This window comes from Rhea americana, unplaced genomic scaffold (assembly GCF_003343005.1).
Source record: "Rhea americana isolate MKP2758 unplaced genomic scaffold, rheAme1 scaffold_29, whole genome shotgun sequence".
NCBI lineage: Eukaryota > Metazoa > Chordata > Aves > Rheiformes > Rheidae > Rhea > Rhea americana.
The window spans coordinates 3,523,068-3,539,840 of record NW_028186412.1 but is presented as its reverse complement, the minus strand read 5'-3'; the positions used below and the strand labels follow the sequence as shown (position 1 = coordinate 3,539,840).

At 33.3% G+C, this 16,773-nt stretch overlaps 1 protein-coding gene across 1 annotated transcript in view; it reads right to left on the bottom strand.

Moving 5' to 3' along the window:
- The window catches only part of DYNC2H1 (dynein cytoplasmic 2 heavy chain 1), a 170,341-nt gene that overhangs the window by 18,078 nt on the left and 135,490 nt on the right, over positions 1-16,773 (bottom strand). The window contains exons 84-85 of the mRNA XM_085309033.1: positions 15,572-15,781; positions 11,494-11,583 (exon numbers count right to left, since the gene is read on the bottom strand). Coding sequence (XP_085165159.1) covers positions 11,494-11,583; positions 15,572-15,781 — 300 coding nt within the window. The remainder of the gene's footprint in view (positions 1-11,493; positions 11,584-15,571; positions 15,782-16,773) is intronic.

Here is a 16,773-nt window from a genome sequence, read left to right as displayed (position 1 = left end):
AGGATGAATGAAAAGACTACATCATGCCCAAGACAGTGTAAAACTTAGGTACTTCTTTCTCTGAGGCTCTGAACAACACCCATACTCTCCCTACTCCTCCCTGACCCCTATCCCTGCACAGTCTGTGTTAGTTCTGTTGCATTTCAGGATTTCATTTTCATCTCCAAAAGACTTAATAGTCAAGATCTAAATTATTAAAATCATTTTTCAGCCTCTGCTATAGCTGTGATTCACTGTGTTAGATATGGTAGTTTATAATATCCAGGAAAAGCATACGAAAGCTGAAATCAAAGCATTACTGAACGATAGCATTTGTCTTGGAACAAAATTAAATGAATCCTGAGTCTAACTGTCTTGGAAACAATATGTAACTTATTTTTTAAAATGTCTTTCCATTACACCAATAATGTGGTCTACAAGTCCAAAGGTCATACCCCCAAAACATTTATATTATAAAATAAAAAAGCAATAATCTATACTGCACTCTTCTTTGTAACTGCTAAATTACCATAATATTAGTATTTCCAGAATCCTTCTTAAAATTTTTAATTACAACGAAGCTAGAATTTTAAGTTTAAATAGTTCACRACAGATTAATTTAGCATATGATGATTTTAAATATAGTATCAAAACTTATCAGCAAATACCAAAGGAGCTTTGCAAAGCAATTCCTAGTAGAATATGTTAAAACTTTAATTAATGTGAGTTTCTTCTTGGTATAATAAAAGGATTTTATTTTTTACCAAAATAAATCTGTAAGTATGGTCTCAGGTGGTTCAGATAGTACTTTTTCATGTATCTTAACATCCAGGAAGCACCTCCACTTTCAGGAAGAAGCTTTCCTTATCTACAATAACCCCAACGCAAACTAAGCCTCTTATATTGAACAGTGGAAGGAAAAAAAAAGAAGCTGCTGGATTTTCGCATTATCATTTATACAACTTTAGGTTCACAGAACTCCCCTACAATCAATCAAGTACTTTCCTTCATCTGTTTTAACTCATTCCAAATGTATTTACTTTTACAGTTTTTTCACCTTGGTGTGGTTYGCAAAGAAATCTTTTATTGAAAATCATATAAATCACTATAGAAGTGATTTCATTTTTGTGCCTGTACAGAAAACTGTATTCAGTATTATATGCACAGCCAAAAATCATACAGCACATTTCTGGTTTTGGATGGATTAAATGCTATTAGAAAAAAAATGAAAGACTTCAGATAAGTCCAACAGTAAACAATGGTAACGATGTTAAGTGAGTAACTATTCAGTTAACCAGAGTTTAGATTAAGCACAGGTTAATCAAGCAGTTATGCTGGAGTTCTATTTTCCTTTAAAGTGCAGCAGCTGCTCCATACATATTTGCTTAAGCTGTGTTTTTTCATGGTAAATGCAAGCTGGAATACTTGTGTTTTAATGCAAGGAAATGAAATAGAGTGTATTTTCTGGCACTGAGCACAGAGGGTGCAACGTGTAGTTACCTAGCAGCAACTGGCATATAATGATTTGCTGTCCTGTGGTAATTTGTATGTGAAATCCTTGAGATACTGTAGTTAAACGAACACATGAGTACTGCAGTATTTCACACATATGATAAGGTGTGTGTACTATCTTGTAATTGGTAAATCATATAGGAATTAAATTTGGATACACAAATTTATTTTTCTTTAAAATATTTTTTCTAATTTCATTTTGTTATTTTAGACCATTTTGATCACAATTGTTCTGTGCTTTAAAGAAAATATTAATTCTTCACTTCAGTGTGATATGCCTCAGAAGCTCCATGTTTGTTCATAAAGTCTGGATACTAACATAATAGCACAGTGTTTAAGCTCATAAATTCTGAGTTCATTAGGATCAACATGCTAGCTAATAAAGTGCCAGAAGTAGAGCTGCAGTAAGGTACAGCTAATGGAAGCATTAGCACGAGCAAAAATGTGATCTCATTTCAGTTACTGTATTAGCTTACTCTTATCAAAACAGGAACTTAATTTTCTGTAAGTTGCTCTTTCCTACATTCAATAAGGATAGCAAAATGATGACTCAGCATTAGGACTGTATTAGAGAAGTTTTTCACTTTAAGTATCATACTAACAGGTTATAAATTAGCACATCATAAGTATCAGCTTTAARACATTTCCTATATTACTGTTAAACAAAGAATCTAATTAGACAGTACTCCTTTGCTTTAGGCTTTCCATTCCTTTCTTCATCCTCAAGTAGATATCACAGTTAWCAAGTTCTAGACTGCATTTGCAATTGTTTGCGGTGTATTTGGGTAAAGATGGGTAAGAACAGGAACTACTCTGTGGTAGAACAAGGAATTAAAAGGTGTACAGAGCAACAGTGACAACTATTTAAAGAAATTTCAATGTCCTCCTCTCCTTGAAGAGATGATCATACTTCTCACCTCCAGTGATAAGAAGCTGCAGGACAAGAAAGACAGCGGCACACTCGTTAATGGGTACCAGACAAGACTGCCTACCTAAATCCTAGAAGGAGTCAGGATTATGTCAGTCATAATTCCTTTGCCAAAGTCTGGAAGGGGGCAGTACTGAACTGCATGCAGGCATGGTGGTGCTGGGGTGCTGAAACAGGCATACAGAACACTCAATATACTAGGCACTACTAATCATCAAAATACCATTTGCATAAAATCAACAGCTTGTTAGTCCTGACTATTGTACCTTCCTAATGTACATGATGTCTATCCTGGACTGGATTAAGATGGCCACAAAAAGAAAATGTAACTCACCTCCTCTACCCATATACTAATATCTTATCTGGATATAATACGAAAACTCTCAAAAGCAACAATATGCAATACTAACAACCTGTTAAGAGAATGCTGAAGAAGCATAGTATGACTTAATTTTAAACCTGTTCTCGAGAAGCAACCTGGAGAAACCTGAAGACAGATGGAGTAATTTAGGGAAAAATATTCCAGCTTTTGTTAAAGAGAATGAATTTTTGGCTTTTATTTTAAACACATTTTTATTTTCTTATTTTTAAATCGCATATTATCGAGTTTAAAATGATTTCTGTTATACACATAATTCATTCAAAAAATATTTGGCGGCAATAATGTCTATGTGATTTTGGTAACCTACTGCATGAAGKTTTAAACTGATTTTGGTACCTGCTGTATAAAATTTTAAAGTGTTTTATCATAAAATCATAGAATAATTAGAGTTGGAAGACCTATGGAGATCTTCTGGTCCAACTCCCCACCCTCAAAGAAGGGCCAACTTAGATTAGGCTGCTCAGAGGCTTGTTCAGTGATATTTTAAATATCTCCAATGCTGGAGATTCCCTAGCCTTCTCCAGCCCATTTGTTCCAGTGTCTGACCACCCTCACCATGATTTATTTCTTCTGAAGTGACATTTCTCTTGTTGCAGCTTGTGTCAGTTTCCTCTTCACCAATCTTAGTAAGGGCAAATATATATGCTTAACTAATACAAGAAACATTTGATTTTTTCAAGGCATATAACTAGAACACAGCTAGGTACTTCTTGTTAAATAATTAATGCTTAAGAGAAGTAAAATTTCCAGTGGTATAAACCGAGTGCATATTTATGACAGCTGAGTTGACATGTTCAAACAAAAATTATAAATTAAGAATTCAAGTGATTGATTAATTAGAGAAAAATCCTTTCTGAGCCACTAATTGGACGACCCTTTCAAAAACAGGTTACATCATGGTACTGCAGCCAATTTAGCAGCAATTGTGCAAAAAACAGGCAGACCCTTATTCCAAATTAGTTGTTGCTGCAGTTTAAAATGAATTTTAAAATGAATTACGTAAAAACCTCAATAAGGTACAATGGAGAGGTACTAAATCATAAAAACATTGAAGAATTTTGGTTAGATGGGGTTTCTGAAATTCAGTTGGCTCAATCTCTGCTAAAAGCAGGGCCAACTTCAATGTCAGATAAGATTGCTCAGGGTCCTGTCCAGTCTAAGTCTGAATATCTCCAAGGATGGAGATTCCCCAATCTCTTTGGGCAACCTGTTCCAATGTTTGACTACTTTCATTGTGAAGAAATTTTTCCTTATATTTAATTAGATCTTCCCTTGCTGCAATTTGTGCTTGTTGCCTCGTGCGCTGTCTCTGTGTACCCAACAAAAGGTCTGGTCAGTCTTCTCTACAACACTCTCACTAGGAGCTGGAAAAAGTAGTATGATCTCCTTCAGCTTTCTCTGACAAGCACAGCTCTCTCAGCCTGTCCTTACACTTCATTTGTTCTAGCTACTAGTGATGTTAGTGACCTACCACTGGACTTGCTCCTGTTTGTCAACGGCCTTTTTGACAAAAAAAAAAAAAAAAAAAAAAAAAAAAAAAAAAAAAAAAAAAAAAAAAAAAAAAAAAAAAAAAAAAAAAAAAAAAAAAAAAAAAAAAAAACACTTAAGAGCCTCAAAGTGGACAAAGTGCTTCATATACACACCCAAAAATACAGAATCGGAAGAAATAATAACTCCCCTTGACCTTTAATAAGATCACTAAAATTTTGCATTTTTACAATATCCATGGATGGCATATATTTTTAACAAATTTACAGTTAACAAGCAACACATCATTATTCTACTAACATCTGACAGTATTTTTCACTTGATAGATTCTTGATACATTCAGACCATCARTTTTGACTTCTGCAATCTGATGAAAATGAAACACATTAATATAAATGACTGAATAAATCTTTTTTTCTAGTAACTTGATAAGCTACATATCTGAATAATGAATAGTATTTATTTTAGTTCTAAATTATTTACTACATTTTACCTGCTATGCAGATAAGTTCAGTTGATTAAATTTATTATATGGGATCATGAAATATTAGAAATAACATGGAAAATGGCAATTATACGGTACATATAAGAAAAAGGATATAAAAGACCATGACCCAATAGAAATCTAATGGGAATTTGAAACTCAAGCCCAGACAAACAGAACAAATTCCATATGATTCTAACAGATCATAATAACCTACTTAGTTCACAGTTGAATATATGGAGCTAACAATACAAAAATATCACTGCCTGTAAACAGGTTCTTTGGTATTTTCCTCCATGGTATTGCATATGTTTTAATTAATTCACTATTTATACTATTCAGTTAAATAGACTGGGAAACCTGCCATAGAATAGTAGGGTATTTAACCCTCCTACCTTCACGCATATCATTTATATGCCTAAATTYGGGATCTAAGCTTCCTATCACTTTTAAGAACTCTCCTCCTTTGACTCAAGTCATTTTTTCCAATTATGTTTGCTGAACATAATGGGACAAAGACCACACCAGGAACTGGACTAAAACAAAAAACCCTCACTCTAGTAGATGACACTACCTCTCTGTTTAATTAAGTTTTAATACATAGTCAAATTAACAGAGTGGCTAAGTGCCCCTGCAAACTGCCTTAGTAGCTTCATTTGAATATTAACTTCCTAGAGGTGAAGTACTGCACACATAATAGGTGATTTAGCCAAGACTTTATTTCATGACATACTTCTTCTTCAAAAACTAAATTCTGAATGAGAGCTCTGAAATTTTAAATCTTCTTTATATCTGTTCAGGAGTACAATATGAAACTATGCTATCTTTTCAAATTCTACTACAAGGAGTCTCCTTCAGAAAGAGCAAGGCCACTATGCAGCTACACTTCTGCCTTCCCCAAAGAAATGCCAGCTAGACTGCTAATTAGTGATGACGCTTGCTTGTTGAACGGTAATATATCTCTATTAAATAKTGTGATTCCTTTTTAAAAATAGATCTGCAAATGCTATTTGAGAATAGTTATACTATATTACTATTGATCTTGACCAGTTAAAATCTCAAGTCAAGAGTTSAAATATTTTGTAAATTTCTTCTGCGAACCAAATCTCATGTGCAATCCCATGCAAATATGCACCATTCAAAACAGAATCATGAGCAAACCTATTTTTAGTTACAAAGCTGTCTCATTACTATAAGAAAATTATTTCCATGTATATATGAATATGAAATCAAAATTAAAAATAAAACAATGAATGATTTTCAATAAATTCCCAATTAGTAGTAGACTGAATATTTGTGTCAATACAATGATAATCAAAGGAAGATCAAGGTTAGTACAATGGAGTTGTATCTGAAAAAAAGAAAAGATTGATGGAACATATCTACAAATTGCTATATTAGTATTTGTTGCAGCTTTCTCATTTACTAATGTCTAGAATTTAATATTAGCAAAGGATYTGAACGCATAACATAAGGGCAACTATTTTCATATGTAAATATTAAGAAAAGCCCTTTTGACTACTGCAATTGTAATTAACCTTTTCCACTGGAGATTTTGTCAGACAAGACTATCAGTTTTATTCTGTGCCTTATCTTTTGCAGCACAGATTTATCCAAGATGAAGAAGGAAGATACACTGAAAAATGCTATTCAAAATTGAGTTTAATTTAAATTTAATAATTAAAATGCMTAGTTTATTAATAATGAACTGTTGTGTCTCTTCAGATATCTTCCTGTACAATGAAAATGTATATAGCAGCCTAAATAGAAAAACAATGAATGTTAATTATTTTTATTATTTTAAATTATTTTAAATTATTTTTATTCTGCTAAGTTATGTAGTATATAAATAGTAACTTGCATCCACAGAAGAAACATAGAACACTAAATCTAGATCCTCTGAATTAACTAAGGTGAAAAAAACATCAGTTTCTTTGAAAATATGGTAATTTCTCAGAACGTGCATACAATGGCATGAGYTTTTCTTTTTTTATGCAATGCTTATAAAAATCTTTTTTAAGTATGATCATCTTCTGCAATCAATTTCCTACAATAACAGAATTAAGCAACTATTTAATGGTATTATAAATGATGTTTCTCAATTGAACTTCTGCTTTAACGGTGCTATTTTATAATTAATAGAAAATAGCTATTTTAACAAGATAGGTTTAGAATTTTGAGAGCTTAATCAACAGGAGCTGAATTCTGTTGGAATAGATTACATTTCAAAACATAATTAAGGCTAAAGTCTACAGAAAATCTTGTGGATGCCTTAGTTAACAGGGGATCTAAACTTCACTGGGATTAAACTTCAATAATTCACAAAGAAATCAAAAGCATGCAAGTAATAGAAAGGAGAGATTGTTATTTTACTTTTACTGAGCTCTGAGAAAATGAACACCTGTTTCTTTTTTTTTTCTGACTGTTGTTGTTTAATGCACTCAGAAAATCTTTACACTTCTAAAAATTCAACCATAATAATTCTACCACCTAGACTGTATTTTGGGTTAGTTCCCATCCCTATTCAATTCCTGAAACAAAAAAGTTGATTTTTGTATTTTCTGCAGTGGCAGCAAACATCTTGACAATGTAGCCCTGAACTAATAACTTACATTTACATTTACATGTACATTTACTACATCCTCACTAGATGCAAACTTTTAGTATAACTTTGACATTGCAATATTTCCAATGGTAAAGGTAAAAGTCATTGACTGACAGAGAAAGAAACAAGGGAGAGGTATGACTACCTCTATGAAAAAAGCATTATGATGATGGAGTTGGTCATATAAAACTAAACTACTCCATAATAGGACCTTTATTGAAATATAAATTGAAAATAGTTCCCAGAGTGATGAAAAATCAATGTGCCTTTATTAAAYCCCTTTAAAGCTAAAGCTATAAGCAACTAATAAAGAATTACATTTATAAAATTAATAATGAAAGATCATAAAAAAAGGAAAATGAATTAAAAATAATTAAGGCAAACCAAACTCTTGGTGTAACATGCATAAACATGAATTGGAGTACCATTTAAGGAAAATATGATTAAACTGAAATGTACAATTAGAAATAATCAACATTATCTGGTAAAACTAATGTAAGAATAAAAAGGTAGAAATTGCATTTCAGATGTGATCTCACTAGGTTCTTGAGGAATAAAACAGTCTGATAATTTATCATTAAGAAGAGCATCATATACAACAATATTACATATTTAATATTAAAATGATGTAAAAAGATAATAGCCAATATTGTCATATGCCACTAATTTCTATTGTTGCTGACAAAAACAATCAACAGAATTTACTGCTCATGGATGCAGTTAAAGTTGTACTGTAAAGCTCTGCCTTAATAAATCTCTCTCCTACAGTAAATTAGTTTTTAAAAATTGTAACTGATTTTATCATAACTTTACATAGTAAGTAATCTATATGCATAAGACTGTCAGTAGTTTGAATAACGACAAAGAAAGATTACTGTTATAGTAATATAATACAGTACACTTGTCAACAGTTTCCTGGGGGAAAATACGGAAATAAAAACTTTTTGAATATGCTCAGTTTTAAATAATCTGTTACTGCTACCTAACACAAATTTCATCCTGTTATACTCTGCTACATTATCTCCACTTTGCATAGGAGGAGTGCTCCATACAGAAGCTTGTACTCTAATGTCAATTTTCTATCTAAAGAAAATTCTTATAAATGTAGAAAATGTCATGCAGTTTGCACACAACTGAATAAAAGCAGAAGTCAGAAACAGAGAAGGTACAATTGAAAATAACAGTTATCATCACCACACATAGTTATAGGATCAAGTTACATTTGTACCTGTAGTATCACTWCTTGCTATATATTTTTACACTTTATTATTTACAATATGAGCTTTTTTCTGCAGGAAAAATAAAGAAAAAATAAGCATTAGTCAAATAGTTTGTGTAAGAAAAACCCTATGAGTACACTAGAAACATCCATTAGGTAGTTTCTTTTGCACATCTATAGAAAAATATGAATGAAAAGTAATGTCAAGAAATCACATTCCTTTCAAAACTTCCTTCAAAACCTAACWGTCATCACAGTAATCTTCTTCATATGCCACTGGACAAGACTGCATTAATCAAGTTCAAAAACAACTGCTATTTCTTGCCTGGAGGCAATACAAAATCCGTCCCTCCTAAAACAATTACCGTAATATCATCTCTGAAAGGTTTTCCCAGTTTCTTCTCTACGTATCCAGCAAACTGAAATCTGTTCCTTTAGATACTAATTAACTGAAATAAATTACTTTCTTATTTGTCTGCCTATTCATTTATATATACCTCTTCTGCATGGAATCACCTTAACTAAAAATTCTTCTCTTCACTGTCAGACTCTAGACTGACAGATTTTGTCAGACTCTGGACACTCTGTTTTAACCCCTTGTAAAACAAGAGAATACCAATGTGTTTCCCTTATTTGCTTCAAAGACTAGTYTTCTATCAACGTCTACACTACCTCCCCTAGAATGACATAATTTTCCCTTCTTTTACCATTTATTTTTGCTCTATGCACAAGTGTCTTGAATTATAGGTATGTATCTCTTTGTACTTAGCTCTCTATACTTAAGCAATTCATTACCAAGGTCTAATAAATGAATGTGTAAGCATTCCAGGAGTCTGAAATGTAATGTGGATTGTGAACAATTCTCACAAAAGGTACACATAGTCTCCTATCCTGAAAATGATAATAATCTTGATTGTTGGAGTAAACTCCAAATCAAGATAATTGTGATATCTAAAATAATATGCAAGAAAGATGACAGTCACTTTAAGGAGGGAAGTATATGCACTGCTCCAAAAATAACAGTATTTTGAGTTATTAATATGTGCAAATATATACACAATGACCCATAATAAATTATGTTTTCATTCCAACAGAGGATTCATTTTAGAAAGCTGACAATAAATAATTTAACAAACAATCAAAGTGCATGCCTGAGGTCTTGGATCTAAGAAGACAATTAAAAACAAGAACAGAAACACAATAGCTTGTATTTAAAAGATGTATGGAAGATGTATGGATATACAGAAACATAGTAAAATAATAATAATAATAATAAAAAAAGTAATTTTAATTCTCTGGCGTGCCTAAATCGGCAGCAATAGATCTCAAAGTTACATCTGACTGTAGCTGAGCAAAATTTGATATAAATTTACAATGAGTTATTATATTATGTCACATAATATACATAGGGTATAAAAATGGTCTTTAAAGGAAATGAAAGATTTGTTGATGAAAACAGTACTGCTTGAGTGGAATAAGTAAAAAATACAATAGCACATACAGTAGTAAAGCTACATTAAGTTTAATAGTGTGCTTTCATCTTTTTTTGACAGAACTGCTATGAAAATTTGGAGTCTGATAAGGTATTAGGACAGTCAGGGCCAGAGGGTGCTGTAGGGGAGGCTGCACTGAACCCCACTGTTACACCAAAGGCACACCTGCTTCCACAGGCTGCCCTCCAGCCACTGTTATTAATGCGAGCAGATACCTGAAGGCTGATACAACCTGCTTTATTAATAGAACTTGGACAGCTGCATTGTCCTGTGATCAGGAAAATCYGCCAAGAACCTGGAACCACATCTTTGTTTCATCTGAACCACATGTTAGTTCCATCAGCTGAACAAAGCATATGACTCGTGGTCATCACTGTCAGGTATATCTATAGGTAAGGAAAGGSGACTTACTCTTGGAGAGACAGATGCAAGTCGCCTCCTCCCTGGTTTGTGGCCACCTGACCAGGAAACTCCTCGAGGTTGAGAGCCCAAATTGCTTGGTGGTATGTAGATTCTGCTTTATTTCCTAGCTATTGATTGATCTTTCTTTCTATTCCTCTGATATGTGAATAGCCTATGCCCACTTATAAGCATAACAAGTGTAGGGATTGATAATCATTTTGGCAATCTGTAATGGGATTCTGATTGTGTCCAGGAACATGCCAGCCCTCCTTTCTCAAGTATTAAAGAAATAAAAAGAAAAAAAGATTTAGTTTCCTTRCTTGTAACCATGATGTTTTTCAGCCAGGATCCCTATTCAAAGGGCCTCTCTGTGTCTTTCTTAAGGCCATTTATCTGCCTTTGTTAATAAGATCCTATGATATCCACCCTAGATTCTTAAGTATGCTCTCTTCCACATCATTTGTCTGCACATATTATGAATTACTGTCTTTATTTTAGGTGGAAACATATACTTAACCATACTGCACAGCTATCTTAAATTAATGGTGGTGTCAATCATAATAGATTTRTCTAATAACATTATATTTATAGGTATACAGATGCCTATTATCTTGGCCACCTAGAAATTGGTATCTTAGGATTAATATTGATATGATGGTCTAATATACTTCTACAAAGCATGCTGTAGTACTTATCATGACAAAGAATACTAGTTTGTAAAAATTGCTTCCTCTAGTCTTCATGACTTTGAGAAAATTGGATAATATAGAGTTCTCAGAAAGTTAAAGCAAGAAGTTCATGCCAACATTTCTAGTGCTGCAATTCAACTCCTCCACGTAGATTCATTACCTGATGCATATATGGCTTATAGGTAATTTGTCTTGCGAGTTATATTCAAATACACATACAGTTAAAATTATTTGTTTAAAAATTCCTATTACTTCCTTATACTATGTCACTGAACATTAACGAACTGAGGTAAAATGGCTCTTTAAAATTACCTGTATGGCAAGTGTTCGAGCTACAAGACCTCTAAGATACTGTAAAGGATCTTCTGGACCTTCCCACTTGCTTTGCCATGTGATGGGACACTGAAATAAAAATGTATTTACTGAAAGCATCCATTTCAAAACCATCACCACTACATTTTAATCTAGCAATTTGAATGAAATTAAATAATTGGTATATCAAATATATCTACAAAGAAAAAAGATAATACAAGTAATATAACAATCAAAACATGGAACTGCTAATGGAACTTCTTACTCCGTTGAACATTCTTTATATGGACTATAATGTTGATGTAAGAACCTCTGCTATTCAACAAAGATACATAATGTAAGTCCCACAAACACCTTAAAGAGGCCTAAATTGATTCTTCCCCTGAAAGCCACTATCCGCCATCTCTTCAACCACAGCTGCAGGTTCCCATGTCTTTACTGCCACTTCCTAGAACATGCAGCACTGCAGCCCTGTGGCGAAGTTAATCTGGTAAAATTCCTCTGCAATATCATGTTTCCATTGTCTGTGTTTGTATGACCTTCTGCATCTGAAAATGAAACAGATTTCTCATTGACTAAAAAAAAGAAAGGTCTAAAAGATTCGTTTTTTTTTTTTTAGATTTCCTCCTTTTAAAACAAGGAGAAAAACTTATTAATTGTACTCCACAAGAATCTGTAAAGCACACTGAAATTTGATTCTGCAAGAAGTTCCTAACTTAAGTAAAAGAGAATTGATATAATTTATTATCAAGGGAATATCACACAATACAGAAGATGCTGAGCATCTCAGTTTATAGTGTTTAACATTTATGGTTAGTTTTTCAAGAAAGTTCACAATCTAATAGCATATGTACTGAACAAAATTTCAAAATCTGACCACAGAAGTTCATAAGAAAAAAATGTCTTTCAAAGTAAGATATATCTTTCAAAGTAGGCCACTTTGGAGGTATCTTTTCAAAGATGGTCACTCCACGCCACATTTTATAGACAAAAAATAGGAAAGTTCTAGATCTGTGGAAACTAATTCATAATGAATTGAATAATTGAATAAAGCACAGTTAACCTCATTTTTTTTGCATAGTTATATAACTTTTTTGAAAACTTCTGAATAGAGAAAGAATTATTCTCATATTTTGGAAGATTCTCTTACAAACTGCAACATCTTATAACACTGATGATTAGTGATAAGGTGCTGATAATTTCCCTGAATTTAGAATGTTTGAAAATCTCCTAACATAATCGATATGATTACACAGTACATGTGGACTGATTTTGAGTACTCTAAAAAACAGGTTTGCAGTTTGTAGAGACAATGAGCCTGGAAAAGGAGCCCGAGATGAAGTCAAAAGATGTGCAAGAGTGGCCTTGCCAGAGACTTCAGGAATTTACATATCTCTGGTTAAATGTAGATTAATTTTATCAAGTATCAATAGAAACTTTCTACTAAATTCAGAAACTAATGAGGCTTTGAAATGTGAAGGAACACACTTGGAAATAATAAGCAGTAAAAAACACGTTCATATTACAGATTTTCACTGAGAAATGGAATACGCATTTACAGACAGCTCAGCAATCTATCATTTAGAAAGCATTCATCTAAAGATGCTAATGTATTACTGTAAGTTTCTCTAATTTTTTAAAGAAATAGCATATGTGTCACATTTATATTGATATTCTAGTAGCTTCTTCAGGATCTATGATTTTAAAAGAACTATGATCTTGCTACTTTCAAAATCTAAGTATTCAAAAAAAAGCCCTTTATTACTAAATATATGACCATGTGAAATCAAACTAGAACAGTGTATAGAAAATACCTGAAACAAATCACTTTAAGATAATATATAGGTTCAGATTTAGCTGCCACAGTTATAATAGAGCAGCATCAGCTTCTCCTAAATGCTTCTGGAACTGCTTTATGGCCACAATCCAATAAAGTGATCTGTGACAAGGTAAGGGGGTAAGCAAGCAGATGAGATGCTAGAAACACTTTGCTCAGTGTTGCAGGAGCTACTGAACTGCTGTTTTGGGGAGATACAAACRCACAGAAACTTTAAGTACATTTTCATGACACTGCCTGGCTTCACAGCTTCTGCTGCTCTAAATTTAAGTGTATTGCCTAAAGCACACATGCAAGCCATATTCCCTTGCTCAGTAACAAAAATTCAATCAGACTGCTAACATGAAAATTATAACTTTCTCTAATTGTACTAAAATTTTGCTCATTAATGCTATTTTGTTTATCTCAGAAGACAAAGAACACTAATTCTTACTTTGATTAGAAATTTGATAGGTAAATAAATGCATAAAATTGATGTTATAGTACTTGTTCTGTACATGAAGATATTCCAAATATAGTAACTGTGGCTGAATGCTATTATCCAGTCATTAATGATGAAGCATGTAAATATGCAGTCATTAATAGCTCTAATTTAAAAACAAGCCCTGTTGGATTCTGAAAAACATGGAGAAAAGCATATATGATTTTTTTTTGCTTCTTCTGTATCAAGAATATGCAGAAATTCATGTAATGCAATGATTTCAAGTACCATCTTGGATAACTAATACCAACTCCTGATATTGATAGACACCTCCCAGATGGGTGCTGAAACCTTACCACTCTTCCTTCGAGGAAGGACTGGAGTAGAAAAAACAGGAGATTATATATTCAGCAAAACATTAGAAGTCACAATTTCATTCTCAAGTCTTTGGAGGATGCTTTCTTCACAATTCATCTTCCTATCTATTGGCTTTCTATCTGACTAACAGCTACACCAGATGTTTATCAACATTCAGCAACTTAAGCTTTATTTTTGAACCTATTCACTGCATCATAAGATTTTGGTTCTCAAAAGAAAAACAAAACAAACTCCTATCCTATTTAGTCCAGACTAAACCTCAGTGCAACCATGGGCCTAAATCCAAACTATGTATTACCAAGGATATCTTGCTCAGAAGACTATATAGTTCAGTAATTCTAGTATAACAACTTCAGATCATGACTTTAGCAAGGTGTTGAAATGCATGTTCTCATATACGATTATGAGGATTCTTTCCTGAGCTCTCAGACACCTACAGTCTGCTGTGATTTAGAGATGACAAGGAATGTACATATAAATTCTTCCTTAGTCCCTCTTAAAGAAAGTGTATGATTCGTAATACTTCTAACTTCCTCATTATTGTAGGCAGGTACACCTTGTCTCGTGTTGCATGGCAATAATCCATACTGAATAAATACAAAGTGCAAATTGTTGTCATTACCACTGTAGTGAAACTGAAATTTTAAGAAACTGCAAAAATAGAGAAAAGTCACAGATTTACACGTTTTACAGGCATCTTAATATACTTGACTTATCTAACATGATTTGGCTTTGAAATGGAAATACTATTCCACAATTTCTAATTTTATTGGATTTGTCTTAAGAGAGCTTGATGAGAGTATATAATACACTCAGAAGCTTCAGCAAGTACTYGAAGCAACATTTTTCTGGCTTTTCATTCTAGAAAAAAGTTGCTTCAGTTATGCAATAAATTAAGAATACATACAGAAGATAACTGGATGCTTTCAATCCAATATCAAGAAAGCATTCTTATTATTCAACACGTATTCAGAAGGTTACTACGTGATGAATTTACTTAGCCTCAAACAATCTAGCACCAATTTGTCAGGTATAGTAGCTACACAGCAAATGTGTCTGAATCCAAAGCTACAAGAAAAAAGCTTTGTTTTAATATTTGAAGTTGTTTGTGACTACTTAATAATACTTGCTTGTAATGTAGTCAGCCCTCCACTGAAGGAGAGAAATAAATTTCTCTGCACAAAGACGATTGACTGGCATTTAGACAATAATAATCCTTCGTTTCACATCTGAGAATTGGTTTTGAATGCTAACCATAATCACTACTTCAAAGATTCTTTTAAAGATCAGGATCCTCTGGAATTCACAAATCTATTTTATAGTCATTGTAAATAAAGAACTTAGAGCAAATAGTGATATGAAAATATAAATCAGAATTTTGTTTAATTTCCTCATTTTCATTCTTCATTGCTTATAATGTTAATTCATGAAGAATTACTTACCTTCTGATTCAGCAGAGCACTTGCTAGTCTTTGTACTTCAGAAGTCAATAATGAGGTACCTCTAATGACTTTACTTAAAGAAGCAAGTGACTGATGGACACTCTGAACAAGGAGAATAGCATTGAATTGTTCAAGAGTAATGAATGATAGGATTGGAGATCCTTGTCGCTCCATAGGAGGAGACACCTTCTGATGAATCAGGTTAGAATTCTAGAAAAGAACATGCGATGTCTTTTTATTGAACTCAGGGAAACTACGACGATATACCACATATTCTTTGTTTAATTCATAATACTCCATACGGCCTTGCTGTCTTTGAAGTAAGTAACATATTCCCCCTTTTTGACACTGGATCACAGCTGTAACAATAGCTTCAGTATCGTCTCTGAGATATTACAGTAAAGGCACCACTCTTCCGAGACTCCTGTCTACCCTATTGTTTTAGAAGTACTGGAATTCCTGAAAATCTTCATTTAGCTGAATGAATCATTGCTTTTAATATCTGTACCAGTGTGCAGTATAATAAGCAGTAGTGCACTTGCTACTGCAAGATTGTACTGGGCACTATAAACTATGTTGCTAGATACAGCTCTTGCTTTGATGAGCCTAGTTTAAATAACCAGGTCCAACAAAGGATAGAAATTGCTTCTCACTGGTATCATTAGATTATGGCAGGCAAAACAGAATCATTGAATCGTAAAATCATAGAATTGGTAAGGTTGGAAGGGACCTCTGGAGATCATCTAGTCCAACCCCCCTGCTCAACCAGGGTCACCTAGAACATGTTGGACAGGGTTACATCCAGGCGGGCCTTGACTATCTCCTGAGAAGGAGACTCCACAACCTCCCTGGGCAACCTGGTCCAGTGCTCTGTCACTCTCATAGGGAAGAAATTCCCCCTCACATTCAGGCAGAACTTTCTGTGCTTCAATTTCTGCCCAGTGCCTCTTGTCCTGTCGCATGGGACAACTGAAAATAGTTTAGCCCCATCCCCTTGACACCCTCCCTTCASGTACTTATACACATTGATAAGATCCCCCATATGCCTTATTCCACAAATATTATCTGATTAACTAGATCATTACACCTCTTAAATACAAGATATTACATACATCCATGCAATATTCTATGTTAGGTATCAGTCTTATATGCTTTATTTTCTTTTCATGTTCATTATTYCTTGACACTGGACATTTATTATC